Raw genomic sequence first — 20724 nt, 5'->3', positions numbered from 1 at the left:
CTTTAAATTAAATAGGCCTATAGCTAAGCCAAATTTGAAAACCAATTCCAGATATTTCATTTGTATCTATGTGTACTAGACCAAAGCCCTACAAGTTCAAGAAAGAATATGCCTTTCCTTCTTATTCTCACATTGCTTATTCTATCAAAGGCTATTTCTGTATTGATTTTCGTTGTTGCTTTTCAATTGCATAGTGCTTCTTGTTTGTGTTTGTTATATCTATTTTATAAACACAGGAACATTTTGATTGTTCCATTTCCTTTAAATGTCTGAATTGTGAAATAACTTCTACCAGAAAATAGTGAACAGAATGTATATGTGCAGTTTATAGTAATAAAATCATCACCACCTACCTTAAGAAATCCAACTTAATCAGAATCTTAGCTGCCATGACCTCTTCTCTGATGCCATCCTGCTGTTTCCTTTGCAGAATAACCTCTCCCCATCTTGCAGATAACCTCTACCCTATATTACGTGATGAATTATTACCTTGTTTTTATTTATAGTTTTACCACATACCATATGCTGTTTAGGTTTACCTGTTTTGGAAATTATGCAGATGAGATTCTTCCAGTTGTATTGTCTTATGGTGCGCTTTTTTTGCTCAACAGTGTTTTTGAGAAATATGTGTGCTAATGTGTATAGTTCTTTCATTTTTCCTGTTATATGGTATTCCAGTGGATAGTTTCATTTCTCCATTCTGAGGCCAATAGACTTTTGTGTTTTTTCCTTCAGCAAGGCTTTTTTTCCCTATCATTATGCTGCAGAGGCTCTTGAAAACCCTTTTTCTTCATTGATTTTTCACTTTTTGTAACACTTGATCACTTCCTCCTTCTGGATGTGTGCTCTCCTTTGGGCCTCTGGAGCACCACACTTTCCTACTCTTAACCTTTTCTCTCTGGCAGCTCCTTCCTGTTGCCTGTGTTGGTTTTCCTGACCAATAAATATTGGGGTCCACCTAGACTTACTCTCTAGGCTAGACCATCCATACCTGTTTTCTTTAAACATCATCTATAAAATGAGAACTCCTGAATTTTTATCACTACCCTCCTCACTGCCCTGGATCCAGACTCATATATCTGATTGCTCTTACCTGACATCTTCATTTGAATTGTCTAAAAGGCATCTCAGGCTTAGTACATATAATACATAACTCTTGATTTCTCCCTTAGCACTATTTTCCCCCAGTTTACTGCCTTTCATTCAGGCACACAGCCAGGAGTTCTCCTTGCCTCTCCATCCAGCACTGAATTAATCAGAAAGTCCTGCTGACTCTACATTCAAAATGTATTCCCAGTCTGAGTACTTCTTACTCTTTCTACTTATACAACCTAAACTACCATTTGTTTTGTTTTGTTTTTTTTTTTTTGCAGGAACTAATGTAAAAACGTTCTATCTCTTCTTCCTGCTTCCATCCTCATCCCCTTCTACAGCCTAACTATCCACAAGAGCCAGAATACTCATGAAAATATGAAATAAAGTGTGTCTCTCTCCTGCTGGAATCCTCCAGTGTCTTCCTGCCATACTTTGTATGATGGACATACATGATCTGACCCCTGGGCATATATGCCTCTGAATATCTTCAAATTGTTAGTAAGCTCACAATTGGAGAAATTCTGTGAGGCAGTAGTGACATTTCTTTTCTAATTCTCTTTCTTGATCTATTCTAAGGCATCTGTCTTTCCTGATCTCATCACTGTATGATGTGTATTTATCTCTCTAATTTGTTTTAGGAAATTAGAAAAAGTATAAAACCTCCCGTTTTAATAGTAACATTGTTGTGGCCCATCAGATTGTTTAGGAGAAATAAAATTTGTTTAGGACTAGATTAGAGGTTTATAGTTTCACTTAAGTGGTGTTGTTTAATTTCTAGGAGTTAAGGAGTGCTGAGACAACTGGTCGTACTCTCATATCTCCAGCTATTTCTGGGAAAGACTTTGTGAGAACTGAAGGCATGTTGATCTTTGAACCTGGCCAGAGAAACACCATATTGGATGTCATCCTAACACCAGAGACAGGGTCTTTAAATCCATTTCCTAAACGCTTCCAGATTGTGCTTTTTGACCCAAAAGGTGGTGCCAGAATTGATAAAGTGTATGGGACTGCTAACATCACTCTTGTCTCTGACGCGGCTTCTCAGGCCTTTTGGGGGCTTGCGGATCAGCTGCAGCAGCCCCTGGATGATGACATTCTCAACAGGGTGCTCCACAGCATCAGTGTGAAAGTGGCAACGGAGAACACAGATGAACAGCTCAGCGCTGTGATGTATTTAATAGACAAGGTAAGAAGCCCTCGCAAATGTTAGCAGTTGCAACACTGCTTCATACATTTTTTTTCATAGAAATTTACTTTATGTGGGGAAGTTCTTTCTAAACATAAAACAAAACCCCAAAGTCATAAAGGAAATGATTGATAAACTTGACCACATAAAATGTAAACAAAATTTCTCTTTGCATATACCACAAGCAAAATCAAAAGACACCTAATGGTTATATATCAATTATATCTCAATAAAACTGGGGGGGGGAGTAAGAAAAAAAGCGCTAATAGGTGTGGGGAATATTTATGCAATTATATATATAATAAGAATGTTTATTTCAGCGTTACTTATAATAACAAAAATTGGGAAAAATAGCTATTAAGAGGGGCCTGGCATATCCATAAAATGTAAAACTTTTTCATGATTTAGACATATAGTAATTAGAATAAGACAATAATGAAACCGGCATTGAAAAATGTAGATAATCACATGGTAGGGTTGAAATTTTAACAATAAAATACAAGATGCCCAATTAACTTTGAATTTCAAATAAACAATGAATATATTTTTTATTATAGGTATATCACAAATAAAAATATTTTTATTTACAGGCAGTATTTGGGACATACTTATATCAAGCAGTTATTGGTTGCTTATCTGAAATTCAAATAGAGTCACTTATACTTTATCTGGCAACCATTCTTATGTCCCATATGTACTTCATATGTGCTCTAAGATATCCTCGAATTCAGGAATACAGAATAGAACTTCCAAGTACTGATACAATGTCATTCTATAAGGTCTTGTATTTTATGTGAAATTGTTTCATATTTGTAAGTTTTATTATCCCTCAGATTCTAACTTCTTTGAAACAGAATCTGCTTTATGCTATATATTTCTTTATAGGAAGAGCTCAACAGATCTTAGTTATTGTTTAGTTAGTAGTAGAAGTGACTACTTATTTATGTTCAGTAGAAACAGCTACTGTGCTAAAAAGAGCAACAGCCTTAAATGACTCACTATAAAGATGTTCTGGATAAAACTCAGCTGTGGTTTGGGCAAATTTTTGTCATGACATAATAGTCTATCCCTTGATTTTCCTAGGTATGGTGCAATGAAAATTATTTAAAACACTGTCATTTGCTTTAATAATAGTATTTGTCTTTTAAGACTGCTGGATTTGATATGCAAATTTTTAATTTCATTGGGTTTTGGTTTCCAGGTCATTGAAGCTTGGTAAAACACAAGTCAGGAGGCATTGCCTCTAATTTTGTGTTGAAAAACCACAGGAATAATTTCTTCTGTGAGACTTTGATAGACCCTCCTTTTCCATAAACGTCCCCCACTTTTTTGTTTCTCTCCTGACAGTTTTTAAAGTTTTCCCCATGGTTGATTCAGGTTTTCCACTTTTTCGAAAGACAGTTTTGATAATTTGGGGAGTTCTTTTCATTGCTGTTTATGTAAAATGGCTACTTAGATCCAGCATATTTCTTTTTATCATATACTTTTTAATATTATATATCTTATATTTCAATAATTACTTTTTACATTTGATTTATTTTATAATCATACGAATGATGATATAGACTTGGCTCTGTATTTTCCTACCTGGTTTTGTGTTTCATGCTTGCAATAATTTTGACTGAACTGTCTGCAGACTGAGTCAGTCTGTGTTGTTATTTTAGGACAAGCAAATGGGGGGATGTTTTGAGTCAGGGAAGGGTGGCTGTCACAGGTGCCTCCTGGGATTGGCTGTTCATCATCTCTGTCTCCCTGGAAAAGCTAGGCATCCTCTTTCTGCCTCAGGTTCCTTATCTGGAAACAAAGCAAAATAACACTAGCATCTTCCTCACCGGAATGTTGTGAGAATTAGAGAAGTTAGTATAATGTGCTGAGAACAGCACCCTTGCAAACCAAGGGTTACATGAATAGCCTTTTTGGTTTTATTTATTTATTTATTATTATTTTTTAAACATCTTTATTCGAGTATAATTGCTTTACAATGGTGTGTTAGTTTCTGCTTTACAACAAAGTGAATCAGCTATACATATACATATATCCCCATATCTCCTCCCTCTTGCGTCTCCCTCCCACCCTCACTATCCCACGCCTCTAGGTGGTCACAAAGCAGTGAGCCGATCTCCCTGTGCTATGCAGCTGCTTCCCACTAGCTGTTGGTTTTACATTTGCCACTCTCTCACTTCGTCCCAGCTTACCCTTCACCCTCTCAATGTCCTCAAGTCCATTCTCTACATCCACGTCTTTATTCCTGTCCTGCCCCTAGGTTCTTCAGAACCATTATTCTTTTTTAGATTCCATATATGTGTGTAAGCATACGATATTTATTTTTCTCTTTCTGACTTACTTCACTCTGTATGAGAGTCTCTAGGTCCATCTACCTTACTACAAATAACTCAATTCTGTTTCTTTTTATGGCTGAGTAACATTCCATTGTATATATGTGCCACATCTTCTTTATCCATTCAACTGTTGATGGACACTTAGGTTGCTTCCATGTCCTGGCTATTGTAAATAGAGCTGCAATGAACATGGTGGTACATGACTCTTTTTGAATTAATGGTTTTCTCAGGGTATATGCCCAGTAGTGGGATTGCTGGGTCATATGGTAATTCTATTTTTAGTTTTTTAAGGAACCTTCATACTGTTCTCCATAGTGGCTGTATGAATTTACATTCCCGCTAACAGTGCAGAAGGGTTCCCTTTTCTCCACACCCTCTCCAGTATTAATTGTTTGTAGATTTTTTGATGATGACCATTCTCACTGGTGTGAGGAGATACCTCACTGTAGTTTTGATTTGCATTTCTCTAATGATTAGTGATGTTGAGCATCCTTTCATATGTTTGTTGGCAATCTGTATATCTGCTTTGGAGAAATGTCTATTTAGGTCTTCTGCCCATTTTTAGATTTGGTTGTTTGTTTTTTTTCATATTGAGCTGCATGAGATGCTTGTAAATTTTGGAGATTATTCCTTTGTCAGTTGCATAATTTGCAAATATTTTCTGCCATTCTGAGGGTTGTGTTTTCATCTTGTTTATGGTTTCCTTTGCTGTGCAAAAGCTTTTAAGTTTTATTGGGTCCCATTTGTTTATTTTTGTTTTTATTTCCATTTCTCTAGGAGGTGGGTCAAAAAGGATCTTGCTGTGATTTATGTCATAGAGTGTTCTGCCTATGTTTTCCTCTAAGAGTTTGATAGTGTCTGACCTTACATTTAGGTCTTTAATCCATTTTTATTTTATTTTTGTGTATGGTGCTAGGGAGTGTTCTAATTTCATTCTTTTACATGTAGCTGTCCAGTTTTCCCAGCACCACTTTTTGAAGAGGCTGTCTTTTCTCCATTTTATATTCTTGCCTCCTTTATCAAAAATAAGGTGACCATATGTGTGTGGGTTAATCTCTGGGCTTTCTATACTGTACCATTGATCTATATTTCGGTTTTTGTGCCAGTACCATACTTTCTTGATTACTGTAGCTTTGTAATATAGTCTGAAGTCCGGGATCCTGATGCTTCCAGCTCTGTTTTTCTTTCTCAGGATTGCTTTGGCTATTCGGGGTCTTTTGTATTTCCATACAAACTGTGAAATTTTTTGTTCTAATTCTGTGAAAAATGCCATTGGTAGTTTGATAGGGATTACATTGAATCTGTAGATTGCTTTGGTAGTATATTCATTTTCACAATGTTGCTTCTTCCAATCCAAGAACATGGTATATCTCTCTATCTATTTGTATCATCTTTAATTTCTTTCATCACTGTCTTATAGTTTTCTGCATACAGGTCTTTGGTCTCCCTTGGTAGGTTTATTCCTAGGTATTTTATTCTTTTTGTTGCAATGGTAAATGGGAGTGTTTCTTTAATTTCACTTTCAGATTTTTCATCTTTAGTGTATAAGAATGCAAGGGATTTCTGTGCATTAACTTTGTATGCTGCAACTTTACCAAATTCATTGATTAGCTGTAGTAGTTTTCTGGTAGCATCTGTAGGATTCTCTATGTATAGTATCATGTCATCTGCAAACAGTGACAGTTTTACTTCTTCTTTTCTGATTTAGATTCCTTTTAATTCTTTTTCTTCTCTGACTGCTGTGGCTAAAAATTCCAAAACTGTGTTGAATAATAGTGATGAGAGTGGACAACTGTGTCTTGTTTCTGATCTAGAGGACATGGTTTCATTTTTTCACCATTGAGACCAATGTTGGCTGTGGGTTTGTCATTTATGGCCTTAAATTTTGTTGAGGAAAGTTCCCTCTATGCCTACTTTCTGGAGAGTTTTTATCATAAATGGGTGTTGAATTTTGTCGAAAGCTTTTCCTCCATCTATTGAGATGATCATATGGTTTTTCTCCTTCATTTGGTGAATATGGTTTACTACATTGATTGATTTGTGTATATTGAAGAATCCTTGCATTCCTGGGATAAACCCCACTTGATCATGTTGTATGATCCTTTTAATGTGCTGTTGGATTCTGTTTGCTGGTGTTTTGTTGAGGATTTTTGCATCTGTGTTCATCAGTGACATTGGCCTGTTGTTTTCTTTCTTTGTGACATCTTTGGTTTTGGCATCAGGGTGATGGTGGGGCCTTGTAGAATGAGTTTGGAAATTTTCCTCCCTCTGCTATATTTTGGAAGAGTTTGAGAAGGATAGGTATTAGCTCTTCTCTAAATGTTTGATAGAATTTGCCTGTGAAGCCATCTGGTCCTGGGCTTTTGTTTGTTGGAAGATTTTTAATCACAGTATCAATTTCAGTGCTTGTGATTGGTCTGTTTATATTTTCTATTTTTTCCTGGTTCAGTCTCTGAGGGTTGTGCTTTTCTAAAAATTTGTCCGTTTCTTCCAGGTCGTCCATTTTATTGGCATATATTTGCTTATAGTATCTCTCATGATCCTTTGAATTTCTGCAGTGTCAGTTGTTACTTCTTTTTCACTTCTAATTCTATTGATTTAAGTCTTCTCCCTTTTTTTCTTCATGAGTCTGGTAATGGTTTATCAATTTTGTTTATCTTCTCAGAGAACCAGCTTTTAGTTTTATTGCTCTTTGCTATCGTTTCCTTCATTTCTTTTTTTAAATTTTATTTCTTTTTAAATTTTGTTTCTTCAATTTTTGAATTTTATTTATTTTTGTATACAGCAGGTTCTTATTAGTTATCCATTTTATACATATTAGTATATATATGTCAATCCCAATCTCCTATTTCATCACACCACCACCACCACCCCCTACCGCCACTTTCCCCGCTTGGTGTCCATGCGTTTGTTCCCTACATCTGTGTCTCTATTTCTGCCCTGCAAACTAGTTCATCTGTACCATTTTTCTAGGTTCCACATATATGCATTAATATATCATATTTGTTTTTCTCTTTCTAACTTACTTCACTCTGTATGACAGTCTCTGGATCCATCCATGTCTCTACAAATGACCCAGTTTCGTTCCTTTTTTTGGCTGAGTATTCTTCCATTGTATATATGTACCACATCTTTATCCATTCATCTGTCGATGGGCATTTAGGTTGCTTTCCCTGACCTGGCTATTGTAAATAGTGCTGCAGTGAACATTGGGGGGCATGTTTCTTTTTAAATTACGGTTTTCTCAGGGTATATGCCCAGTAGTGGGATTGCTGGGTAATATGATAACTCTATTTATAGTTTTTTAAGGAACCTCCATACTCTTCCCCATAGTGGCTGTATCAATTTACATTCCCACCAACAATGCAAGAGGGTACCCTTTTCTCTACACCCTCTCCAGCATTTGTTGTTTGTAGATTTTCTGATGATGCCCATTCTAAATGGTGTGAGGTGATACCTCATTGTAGTTTTGATTTGCATTTCTCTAATAATTAGTGATGATGAGCAGCTTTTCATGTGCTTCTTGGCAATCTGTATATCTGCTTTGGAGAAATGTCTATTTAGGTCTTCTGCCCATTTCTTGATTGGGTTGTTTGTTATTTTAATATTGAGCTTTATGAGCTGTTTATGTATTTTAGAGATTAATCCTTTGTCTGTTGATTCGTTTGCAGATATTTTCTCCCATTCTGAGCATTGTCTTTTCGTCTTGTTTGTAGTTTCCTTTGCTTTGCAAATGGTTTTAAATTTCATTAGGTTCCATTTGTTTATTTTTATTTCCATTACTCCAGGAGGAGGGTCGAAAAATATCTTGCTGTGATTTATGTCAGTGTTCTTCCTATGTTATCCTCTAAGAGTTTTATAGTGTCCAGCCTTACATTTAGGTCTCTAATCCATTTTGAGTTTATTTTTGTTTATGGTGTTAGGGAGTATTCTAATTTCATTCTTTTACATGTAGCTGTCCAGTTTTCCCACCACCACTTATTAAACAGGCTGTCTTTTCTCCATTGTATATATCCTTGCCTCGTTTGTCATAGATTAGTTGACCATAGGTGTGTGGGTTTATCTCTGGGCTTTCTATCCTGTTCCGTGATCTGTATTTCTGTTTTTGTGCCAGTACCATATTGTCTTAATTACTGTAGCTTTGTAGTATACTCTGAAGTCAGGGAGTCTGAATCCTCCAACTCCGGTTTTTTCCCTCAAGACTGCTTTGGCTATTCAGGGTCTCTTGTGTCTCCATACAAATTTTAAGATTTTTTGATCTCGTTCTGTAAAAAATGCCATTGGTAATTTGATAGAGATTGCATTGAATCTGTAGATTGCTTTTGGCAGTATAGTAATTTTCACAATGTTGCTTCTTCCAATCCAAGAACATGGTATATCTCTCTATCTGTTTGTATCATCTTTAATTTCTTTCATCAGTGTCTTATAGTTTTCTGCATACAGGTCTTTTGACTCCCTTAGTAGGTTTATTCCTAGGTTTTTTATTCTTTTTGATGCAATGGCAAATGGGTGTGTTTCCTTAATTTCTCTTTCAGATTTTTCATTATTAGTGTATAGGAATGCAAGAGATTTCTCTGCATTAATTTTGTATCCTGCAACTTTACCAAATTCATTGATTAGCTCTAGTAGTTTTCTTTTTTTTTCTTTTTTTTTTTTTTGTGGTACACAGGCCTCTCACTGTTGTGGCCTCTCCCGTTGCAGAGCACAGACTCTGGACGCACAGGCTCAGTGGCCATGGCTCACTGGCCCAGCCGCTCCGCGGCATGTGGGATCTTCCCAGACTGGGGCACGAACCCGTGTCCCCTGCATTGGCAGGCAGACTCTCAACCACTGCGCCACCAGGGAAGCCCTCTAGTAGTTTTCTGATGGCATCTTTAAGATTCTCTATGTATACGATCATGTCATCTGCAAACAGTGACAGTTTTACTTCTTTTGCAATTTGTATTCCTTTTATTTCTTTTTCTTCTGTGAATGCCGTGGCCAGGACTTCCAAAACTATGTTGAATAAAAGTGGCGAGAGTGGACGTCCTTGTGTTGTTCCTGATCTTAGAGGAAATGCTTTCAGTTTTTCACCATTGAGAATAATGTTTGCTGTGGGTTTGTTGTATATGGCCTTTATTTTGTTGTTGGTAAGTTACCACTATGCCCACTTTCTTGAGACACTTTATCATAACTGGGTGTTGAATATTGTCAAAAGCTTTTTCTGCATCTATTGTGATGGTCATATGGTTTTTATTCTTCAGTTTGTTAACATGGTGTTTCACATTGATTGATTTGCGTCTATTGAAGAATCCTTGCATCCCTGGGATAAATCCCACTTGATCATGGTGTATGATCCTTTTAATGTGTTGTTGGATTCTGTTCGCTAGTATTTCTTTTTTTTTTTTTTTTTTTTTTTTTTTTTTTTTTTTTTTTTTTTTTTTGCGGTACGCAGGCCTCTCACTGTTGTGGCCTCTCCTGTTGTGGAGCACAGGCTCCGGACGTGCAGGCTCAGCAGCCACGGCTCACGGGCCCAGCCGCTCCGCAGCATGTGGGATCTTCCCGGACCAGGGCATGAACCCGTGTCCCCTGCATTGGCAGGCGGACTCTCAACCACTGCACCACCAGGGAAGCTCTTTTTGCTAGTATTTCATTGAGGATTTTTGCCTCTATATTCATCAGTGATATTGGTCTGTAATTTTCTTTTTTTGTAGTATCTTTGTCTGGTTTTGGTAACAGGGTGATGGTGGCCTGGTAGAATGAGTTTGGGAGTGTTCCTTCCTCTGCAATTTTTGGAAGTGTTTGAGAAGGATGGGTGTTACCTCTTCTCTAAACATTTGATAGAATTCATCTGTGAAACCATCTGGTCCTGGACTTTTGTTTGTTGGAAGATTTTTAATTACAGTTTCAATTTCATTACTTGTGATTGGTCTTTTCACATTTTCTGTTTCTTCCTGGTTCAGTCTTGGAAGGTTACACCTTTCTAAGAATTTGTCCATTTCTTCCAGGTTGTCCATTTTATTGACGTAGAGTTGCTTGTAGTAGTCTCTTAGGATGCTTTGTATTTCTGCGGTGTCTGTTGTAACTTCTCCTTTTTCATTTCTAATTTTACTGATTTGAGTCCTCTCCCTCGTTTTCTTGATGAGTCTGGCTAATGGTTTATCAATTTTGTTTATCTTCTCAAAGAACCAGCTTTTAGTTTTATTGATCTTTGCTATTGTTTTCTGTTTCTATTTCATTTATTTCTTCTCTGATCTTACGATTTTTTTTCCTTCTACTAATCTTTGGGTTTTGTTTGTTCTGCTTTCTCTAATTCCTTTAGGTGTAAGGTTGGATTGTTTAGTTGAAATTTTCTTGTTTCTTGAGGTAGGCTTGTATTGCTATAAACTTCCCTCTTAGAACTGCTTTTGCTGCATCCCACAGGTTTTGGATCGTTGTGTTTTCATTGTCATTTGTTTCTAGGTATTTTTTGATTTCCTCTTTGATTTCTTCAGTGATCTCTTGGCTGTTTAGTAATGTATTGTTTAGCCTCCATGTGTTTGTGTTTCTCATGTGTTTTTCCTTGTAATTGATTTCTAATCTCATAGCGTTGTGGTCAAAAAAGATGCTAGATATGCTTTCAATTTTCTTAAATTTACTGAGGCTTGATTTGTGACCCAAGATGTGATCTCTCCTGGAGAATGTTCCATGTGCACTTGAGAAGAAAGTGTAATCTGCTATTTTCGGATGGAATGTCCTATAAATATCAATTAAATCTATGTGGTCTATTGTGTCATTTAAAGCGTTTGTTTCTTTATTAATTTTCTGTTTGGATGATCTGTCCATTGGTGTAAGTGAGGTGTTAAAGTCCCCCACTATTATTGTGTTACTGTCGATTTCCTCTCTTAGAGCTGTTAGCAGTTGCCTTATGTATTGACGTGCTCCTATGTTGGGTGCATATACATTTATAATTGTTATATCTTCTTATTGGATTGATCCCTTGATCATTATATAGTGTCCTTCCTTGTCTCTTGTAACACTCTTTATTTTAAAGTCTTATTTTATCTGATATGAGTATTGTTACTCCAGCTTTCTTTTGATTCCATTTGCATGGTATATCTTTTTCCATCCCCTCACTTTCAGTCTATATGTGTCCCTAGGTCTGAAGTGGGTTTCCAGTCACAGGAGAGGGGAATGACATTTTGATCAGTGATAACTAGACTAATTAGGTTCTATCTTCCTGGACTCAGAATTTGGCACGTTATTACCTGAAAGAAAGGTGGATGGATAACCCAACACATTGCGGTTCTTGGAATGACTCTTCACACCAGCCAGTAAGAATCTGTTTATATGAAGATCTCTTTCCTGCTAGTGTTGGAGGGTTCCTGCGGAGGTTGGGGGTGGCTATGGCTCACCGTGAGGACCTCCTTCATTTCTTTTTCATTTATTTCTGATCTGATCTTTATGATTTCTTTCCTTCTGCTAACTTAGGGTTTTTTTGTTCTTCTTTCTCTAATTGCTTTAGGTGTAAGGTTAGGTTGCTTATTTGAGATGTTTCTTGTTTCTTGTGGTAGCATTGTATTGCTATAAACTTCCCTCTTAGATCTGCTTTTGCTGCATCCCATAGGTTTTGGGTCATCGTATTTTCATTGTCATTTGTTTCTAGGTACTTTTTTATTCTTTCAGTGATCTCTTGGTTATTAAGTAGTGTATTTTTTAGCCTCCATGTGTTTGTATTTTTCTTTTTTTCTTTTTTTTTTTTTTTTTGCGGTACGTGGGCCTCTCACTGTTGTGGCCTCTCCCATTGCGGAGCACAGCTCCAGACGTGCAGGTTCAGCAGCCATGGCTCACGGGCCATTCCGCTCCACGGTATGTGGGATCGTCCCAGACCGGGGCACGAACTCTTATCCCCTGCATCAGCAGGCGGACTCTCAACCACTGCGCCACCAGGGAAGCCCGTGTTTGTATTTTTTACAGATTTTTTCCTATAATTGATATCTAGTCTCATAGCATTGTGGTCAGAAAAGATATTTGATATGATTTCTATTTTCTCTGATTTACCAAGGCTTGATTTGTGACCCACGATATGATCTATCCTGCAGAAAGTTCCGTGAGCACTTGAGAAGAAAGTGTATTCTGTTGGTTTTGCATGGAATGTCCTATTAATATCAATTAATTCTATCTTGTTTAATGTGTCATTTAAAGCTTGTGTTTCCTTATTTATTTTCATTTTGGATGATCTGTTCATTGGTGAAAGTGGGGTGTTAAAGTCCCCTACTATGATTGTGTTATTGTCGATTTCCTCTTTTACGGCTGTTAGCATTTGCCTAATGTATTTAGGTTCTCCTATGTTGGGTTCATAAACATTTACAATTGTTTTATCTTCTTCTTTGATTGACCCCCAATCATTATGTAATTTCCTTCTTTGTCTCTTGTAATAGTCTCTATTTTAAAGTCTATTTTTTCTGATATGAAAATTGCTACTCCAGCTTTCTTTTCATTTTCATTTGAATGGAATATGTTTTTCCATCCCCTCACTTTCAGTCTGTATGTGTCTAGTTCTGAAGTGGGTCTCTTGTAGACAGCATATATACAGGTCTTGTTTTTGTACCCATTCAGCCAGTCTGTGTCTTGGTGGGAGCATTTAATCCATTTACATTTCAGGTAATTATCAATATGTATGTTCCTATTACCATTTTCTTAATTGTTTTGGGTTTGTTATTGTAGGTCTTTTCCTTCTCTTGTGTTTCCTGCCTAGAGAAGTTCCTTTAGCATTTGTTGTAATGATGGTTTGGTGGTGCTGAATTCTCTTAGGTTTTGCTTGTCTGTAAAGGTTTTAATTTCTCTGTCGAATCTGAATGAGATCCTTGCTGGGTAGACTAGTCTTGGTTATAGGCTTTTCCCTTTTATCACTTTAAATATGTCTTGCCACTCCCTTCTGGCTTGCAGAGTGTCTGCTGAAAGATCAGCTGTTAACCTTATGGGGATTCCCTTGTATGTTATTTGTTGTTTTTCCCTTTTTGCTTTTAATATTTTTTCTTTGTATGTAATTTTTGATGGTTTGATTAACATATGTCTTGGGGCTTCCCTGGTGGCGCAGTGGTTGAGAGTCCACCTGCCAACGCAGGGGACACGGGTTCGTGCCCTGGTCCAGGAAGATCCCATATGCCATGGAGTGGCTAGGCCCGTGAGCCATGGCTGCTGAGCCTGTGCTCCACAACAGGAGAGGCCACAACAGTGAGAGGCCCACGTACCGCAAAAAAAAAATATATATATATATGTCTGGCGTGTTTCTCCTTGGATTTATCCTGTATGGGACTCTCTGCACTTCCTGGAGTTGATTATTTCCTTTCCCATATTAGGGGAGTTTTCAACTATAATCTCTTCAAATATTTTCTCAGTCCCTTTCTTTTTCTCTTCTTCTTCTGGTACCCCTGTAATTCTAATGTTGGTGCATTTAATGTTTTCCCAGAGGTCTCTAAGACTGTCCTCAGTTCTTTTCATTCTTTTTTCTTTTTTATGCTCTGCCGTAGTTATTTCTACTATTTTATCTTCCAGGTCAGTTATCCATTCTTCTGCCTCAGTTATTTTGCTATTGACTCCTTGTAGAGAATTTTAAATTTCATTTATTGTGGTGTTCATCTCTGTTTGTTTGCTCTTTCGTTCTTCTAGGTCCTTGTTAAACGTTTCTTGTATTTTCTCCATTCTATTTCCAAGATTTTGGATCATCTTTACTATCATTACTCTGAATTCTTTTTCAGGTAGACTGCCTATTTCCTCTTCATTTGTTTGGTGTGGTGGGTTTTTCCCTTGCTGCTTCACCTGTTGTGCGTGTCTCTCTCTTCTCATTATGCTTAACTTACTGTGTTTGGGTCTCCTTTTCGCAGCCTGCAGTTTTGTAGTTCCTGTTGTTTTTGGTGTCTGCCCCCAGTGGGTGAGGTTGGTTCTGTGAGTTGTGTGGGCTTCCTGGTGGAGGGGACTGGTGCCTGTATTCTGGTGGATGAGGTTGGATCATGTCTTTCTGGTGGGCAGGACCGTGTCCTGTGGTGTGTTTTGGGGTGTCTGTGACCTTATTATGATATTAGGTAGCCTCTCTGCTAATGGGTGCGGTTGTGTCCCTCTCTTGCTAGTTGTTTGGCATAGGGTGTCCAGCACTGTAGTTTGCTGGTTGTTGAGTGGAGCTGGGTCTTAGCGTTGACATGGAGATCTCTGGGAGAGCTTTTGCCACTTGATATTACATGGAGCTGGGAGGTCTCTGGTGGACCAATGTCCTGAACTTGGCTCTCCCACGTCAGAGCCACAGGCCTGACACCCAGCCAGAGCACCAAGACCCTGTCAGCCACATGGCTCAGAAGAAAAGGGAGAAAAGAAGGAAGGAAGGAAGGAAGGAAGGAAGGAAGGAAGGAGGGAGAATAAAAAAAAAAGGAAGTAAAGTTATTAAAATTAAAGAAGAAAATTATTAAAAATCAAATAATTGGAAAGTAATAAAAGAAAAGAAAAAAGAAAGAAAGAAAGAAGATAGCAACTGAACAAAAAAACCAATCCACCAGTGATGAGAAGCACTGAATACTGTATTAAAAAAAACAAACAAAAAACGGACAGACAGAACCCTAGGACAAATGCCAAAAGCAAAGCTATGTAGACAAAATGACACAAAAAGTATATACATACACACTCACAAAAAAAGAAAAAGGAAAAAGAAATCTATATATAAAAAAAAGAAAAAGGAATAGAGCAACCAATCAATAAACAAATCTATTAATTATAATAAACTCTAAATACTAAGCTAAGTTAAACATAAAACCAGAAACAAATTAGATGCAGAAAGCAAACCCCAAGTCTACAGTTGCTCCCAAAGTCCACCACCTCAATTTGGGATGATTCGTTGTCTATTCAGGTATTCCACAGATGCAGGGTACATCAGGTTGATTGTGGAGATTTAATCCACTGCTCCTGAGGCTGCTGGGAGAGATTTCCCTTTCTCTTCTTTGTTCGCACAGCTCCTGGGGTTCAGCTTTGGATTTGGCCCCGTCTCTGCATGTAGGTCGCCTGAGGGCATGTTTTGGGAAGTCTGAGGTCTTCTGCAAGCGTTCAGTCGGTTTCTTATAGGAGTTGTTCCACATGTAGATGTAGTTTTGATGTATTTGTGGGGAGAAAGGTGATCTCCACATCTTACTCCTCTGCCATCTTGAAGGTCTCCCTCCTTGTTTTATTTTTTGTGTGCTTTGCTGAAAGAAACTTTCTCTTACCCTTGAATATGTATGAAAGTTTGAGTGGCTCTAGAATTCTTGGATCACAGCCTTAAAATCTTGAAACTGCTTATGTTGCTCTGTTGGCTTCTGTCATTTCATTAGCAAAAAAAGTCTGATGTCAGACTGAATTTTTATTTCTCTGTTAGTAATTTTTTTCCTGTCTGATTTCTGGTAAGATTTTTTAAAAACTCTTGAAATTATATTTAAAAATCACCCAAATACATCTGGTGTTGTTTCTTTTCCTAATTTTCTCTAGAAGAAAGCAAACTCTGCATTTTAGACGTATTTCTTTAGCTTATCAAGGATCTATGTTGCTTTTTTCTTTTACCTAATATTTTATATGCTTGTTGTATCTTACAGGTTTGTCCCATTTGTCTGTAATATTTTCTCTGAGTTCTGGGAGTGTTTCTTGAGCTTATTTTTCATTTAACATATTCAGTTTGATCGTTTTAGTAACCAATGGGCTGTTCCCTATCTCCCCATTGTAGTTTTTACCTTGTTAAATTTCATTTTGTACCTTTTATCTTTACCCTGTGTATTATTCTCCATTATTCCTAATTGTCTTTAAGATGGTTACTCTTATAAACTTAAATCTTGAGTTCAGCCATCATCTCGGCACTCTATAGATTACAAAGTTATTAAAAAATATATAGAGAATATTGAGCCACTTTCTCGGTGAGCTCAACTAATAGCAGTAACAGAAAAATCATTTCAACATTGTCATAAGTTCATTAGTAAAAGTATGTGCAACTTACAGAGTGTAATCATGTATGCCAGCAGCTGGGGCATAGGGTAGAAATCACAGAAAAAGTGATGACTAATTTGGATTTTGAAGAATTAATAGGGACTCCTCAGGTATCTAAGAGTGTAGTGGAATAACAAGTCAGTGGCTTCACACCCATGCTTACTCTGACAGTAAAAATGTGTCCCCCATCATTCACGTGAGGGGTAAAAATTAAATCATGAAGGCTATTTTCCTCTTACTCTCCTTGTCCCTCAAACAACAAATAACCCAGTCCGTTCAGGTAGGAAGGCTCATACTTACCAATAAAGGCAAGAGTATCAGGAGCTCTTGACTACTCTTGGTTGGAAAAGGATTTTCTCTTTTGATGTTTGAGAAATTTAGTGATACGTGGTGGCTTCTGTCCAATAAAAAACAGATAAGAATAAATTTTGTTCTATTATAGACATATATTCTTGTGTCTATTTCCTTAGTTGTTGGTCGAAAGAAAACAGAATCTTGGGGTAGGTGTAAAAGTGAGATTAATTTGACTCGTGATGTTAATTATTGTAGTTAAAATTAAGTGACCAATGCAACTGTTTGGGGCTTTATCTAGATATTAAGTAGAAGATATTTTGGTGATTATGCCTTTTCTTTATAAAATGATTATTTATTGCTTTTTAAAGTACAGATGCATTTGAAATATGATTTTGATGCTGACTTCTCTTAAATTCTTCATAGGTTCATCTTCATTTTTGTTAATGTTAGTAACTGGTAATAAAGAACAAGTTATACCATATATATCATTTAAGCAGTTTATTTTTGAACATATATTTTCATACTTGGATTTTTTCCAGATAACTGTTGAAGGAAAGAAGCAAGCATTAAGCATTGAAAGCCGAAATCTTTTCTATGAGATTCTTTGTGCTCTTGTTAACCCAAAACGCAAGGACACTAGGGGATTCAGTCACTTTACTGAAGTGACAGAGAATTTTGCCTTTTCTCTACTGACTGATGTTACTTGTGGCTCTCTTGGTGAAAAGTAAGTATCATTTAATATAATAGCAGTACCTTATATGTATTCCTTCACAGTTTACAAAGTAATATGCAGTGCAAATTGATGTTTAACTGATGTAACTCAGGATTATACAATCAATTCATTGTACCTAATGGGCAAATTAAGTTAATTATTTGAAGAAAACATAGAAACTACATCAAGAGAAATTAACTTATACTGTCAGTTATATATTCCTCTTGTTTTGAAGGTTCTTTTAAAAATAAAAATGTGTTATTGCTTACTCATATTTATATAATGAGTAGAAGATACATTTCTGAATGGAAAAAAAAGTAAGATGATTCCAACTTTTAGACATATTTTAGGCCATATTTTTTATTGTGGTAAAATACACATAAGATGAAATTTACCATGTAAACTGTTTTTAGGTGTACAGATCAGTGGCATTTAGTATATTCACACTGTTGCCACCATCACCACTTGCATCTCCAGAACTGTCATCTTCTCAAATTGAAAATCTTTACCCATTAAGCAGTAACTCCTCTTTCCTCCCTTCCCCCAGCCCTGGTAACCTCTATTCTACTTTTCAGTCTCTATGAATTTGCCTATTCTAGGCACCTCATAAGTGGAATCATACAATATTTGTCCTTTGTGTCTGGTGTACTTTGCTTAGCGTGTCTTCAAGGTTCATCCATGTTGTAGCATGTGTCAGAATTTCACTCCTTTTTAAAAAAAGTTTTTTTAAATTGACTTGTAGTTTATTTACAACGTTGTGTTAGCTTCTGCTGTATAGCAAAGTGATTTAGTTATAATATATATATATTCTTTTTTATATTCTTTTCCATTATGATTTATCACAGGATATTGAATATAGTTCTCTGCTCTATACAGTCGGACCTTGTTGTTTATCCATTCTATATATAATAGTTTGCATCTGCTAACCCCAAACAATCCGTCCCCCTACCCTTGGCAACCTTTGTCTGTTCTCTATGTCTGTGAATCTGTTTCTGTTTTGTAGATAGGTTCATTTGTGTCATATTTTAGATTCCACATATAAGTGATATCGTATGTTATTTTTCTTTCTGACTTACTTCACTTAGTATGATAATTTCTAGGTCCATCCATGTTGCTGCAAATGGCATTATTTCATTCCTTTTGTTTCTATGTAGTATTCCATTGTATATATGTACCACATCTTCTTTATCCATTCCTCTGTTGAAGGACATTCAGGTTGTTTCCATCTCTTGGCTATTGTGAATGGTGCTACTATGAACATAAGGGTGCATATATCTTTTTGAATTATAGTTTTGTCTGGATATATGCCCAGGAGTGGGATTGCTGGATCATGTGGCAACTCTATTTTTAGCTTTTTGAGGAAGCTCCATTTTGTTTTCCATAGTGGCTGCACCAACTTACATTCCCGCCAAGAGTGTAGGAGGGTTCCCTTTTCTCCACACCCTCTCCAGCATTTGTTATTTGTAGGTTTTTTAAGATGGCTCTTCTGACTGGTGTGAGGTAGTACCTCATTGTAGTTTTGATTTGCATTTCTCTAATAATTAGCCATGTTGAGCATCTTTTCACGTGCCTGTTGGCCATCTGTATGTCTTCTTTGGAAAAGTGTCTATTTAGATCTTCTGCCCATTTTTTGATTGGGTTTTTGTTTTTTTGTTGTTGAGTTGTATGAGCTGTTTGTATATTTTGGAGATTAAGCCATTGTCAGCTACATTATTTGCAAATATTTTCTTCCAGTCTGTAGGTTATCTTTTCGTTTTGTTTATGGTTTCCTTTGTTGCACAGGAGCTTGTAAGTTTGATTAGGTACCATTTACGTATTTTTGCTTTTGTTTCTATTGCCTTGGGAGACTGACCTAAGAAAACATTGGTATGAGTTATGTCAGAGAATGTTTTTCCTATGCTTTTCTTCTAGGAGTTTTATGGTGTCATGTCTTATGTTTAAGTCTTTAAGCCATTTTGAGTTTTTGTGTATGGTGTGAAGGTGTGTTCTAACTTCACTGATTTACATGAAGTGTGTGTCCAACTTTCCCAACACCACTTGCTGAAGAGACTGTCTTTTTTCCATTGTATATTCTTGCCTCCTTTGTTTAAGATTAATTGACCATAGGTGTGTATGTTTATTTCTGGGCTCTCTATTCTGTTCTGTTGATCCATATCAACTTTTAGACATACTTTAATATACTGTTAATTGTGTTTCTCCCTGGAGTTTTGGTTCAATTTCATCCATTTGGAGGCAGTTCTCTGAATGTTGTTGAACTTCAGAGTCTTTTGTTTTAGAACATATTGCTGAACTTCAGAAATGTTGTTTCATGGCTGGAGTTTCAGGGCAGAGAGCAAGTAAGAGGAAAAGGAAAAAGTAAAATGTGGTTTGTGTATTAACTATATAGTTAATTTTGTAACTATATGTTAATATTCTCCAGTTCTGGTGTTTTATTGATAAATTACATTCATAAGGTAAATTGGATCATTGTAGTACAAAGACCTGAATCATGTTTTAATTGTGTTTGACTTAACATAAAAATAGCTCATAATAGAACATGGTTGGAAGTTGATATTTCCCTCCAATTTTCACAGAGTACTATGTTATTTAAAAAGCAATTATTGTTATTTAGCGGGACATGTCTGATTAAAAGTGTTGTTCAGTGAAGTCAGATAGTTCATAGCTTTGTATAGTCTCAGTCCTTTCTCTTTGTTTTTCCATATTTATGCAAGATCACCAGGATGTTGAGATAGTGGTAGACGTGAACCATCTACCCTGCTGTGAATGTTGATTCCATCTTTGCTCTCAAAGGCCTGGTGAGAACTCAAAAGGGTATAAGATGCACAAAAGGAGTGGCTTTTTCTGTCTTGTTGCCTAATGTGTTCTCAGGGCCTAGAACAGTGTCTGGTACATGGTAGATTCTCAGTGGTTATGGTATAATGAGTGAATAGAATGAATAAAGGAATCAGTATGTTTTGGGCCATGTGCATCGTCCCTGCAGGCTTGCTGTTTCGCATGTATAATGGCAGTCAGGCAAGAGGAGCAAGCATGGCACATTTGGGGAAATCATCACTTGGGGAGATCATCAACCTTTAAATATTGAATATAGAATACGTTAGGTAGGGTGTGTGTATGTGTGTGTAGGAATCCGATTTAGGATTTTA

General features: G+C 36.7%; 1 protein-coding gene across 1 annotated transcript in view; it reads left to right on the top strand.

The window, feature by feature from the left end:
• Positions 1-20724, top strand: part of ADGRV1 (adhesion G protein-coupled receptor V1) — a 524493-nt gene that overhangs the window by 200352 nt on the left and 303417 nt on the right. The window contains exons 77-78 of the mRNA XM_004263660.2: positions 1874-2281; positions 17409-17593. Of these exons, the coding sequence (XP_004263708.1) occupies positions 1874-2281; positions 17409-17593 (593 nt within the window). The remainder of the gene's footprint in view (positions 1-1873; positions 2282-17408; positions 17594-20724) is intronic.

The sequence above is a fragment of the Orcinus orca genome, chromosome 3 (genome assembly GCF_937001465.1).
Source record: "Orcinus orca chromosome 3, mOrcOrc1.1, whole genome shotgun sequence".
In the NCBI taxonomy this organism is placed as follows: Eukaryota; Metazoa; Chordata; class Mammalia; order Artiodactyla; family Delphinidae; genus Orcinus; species Orcinus orca.
Note: the sequence above shows the minus strand (reverse complement) of the source record. Positions and strands in the feature narration are given on the sequence as shown.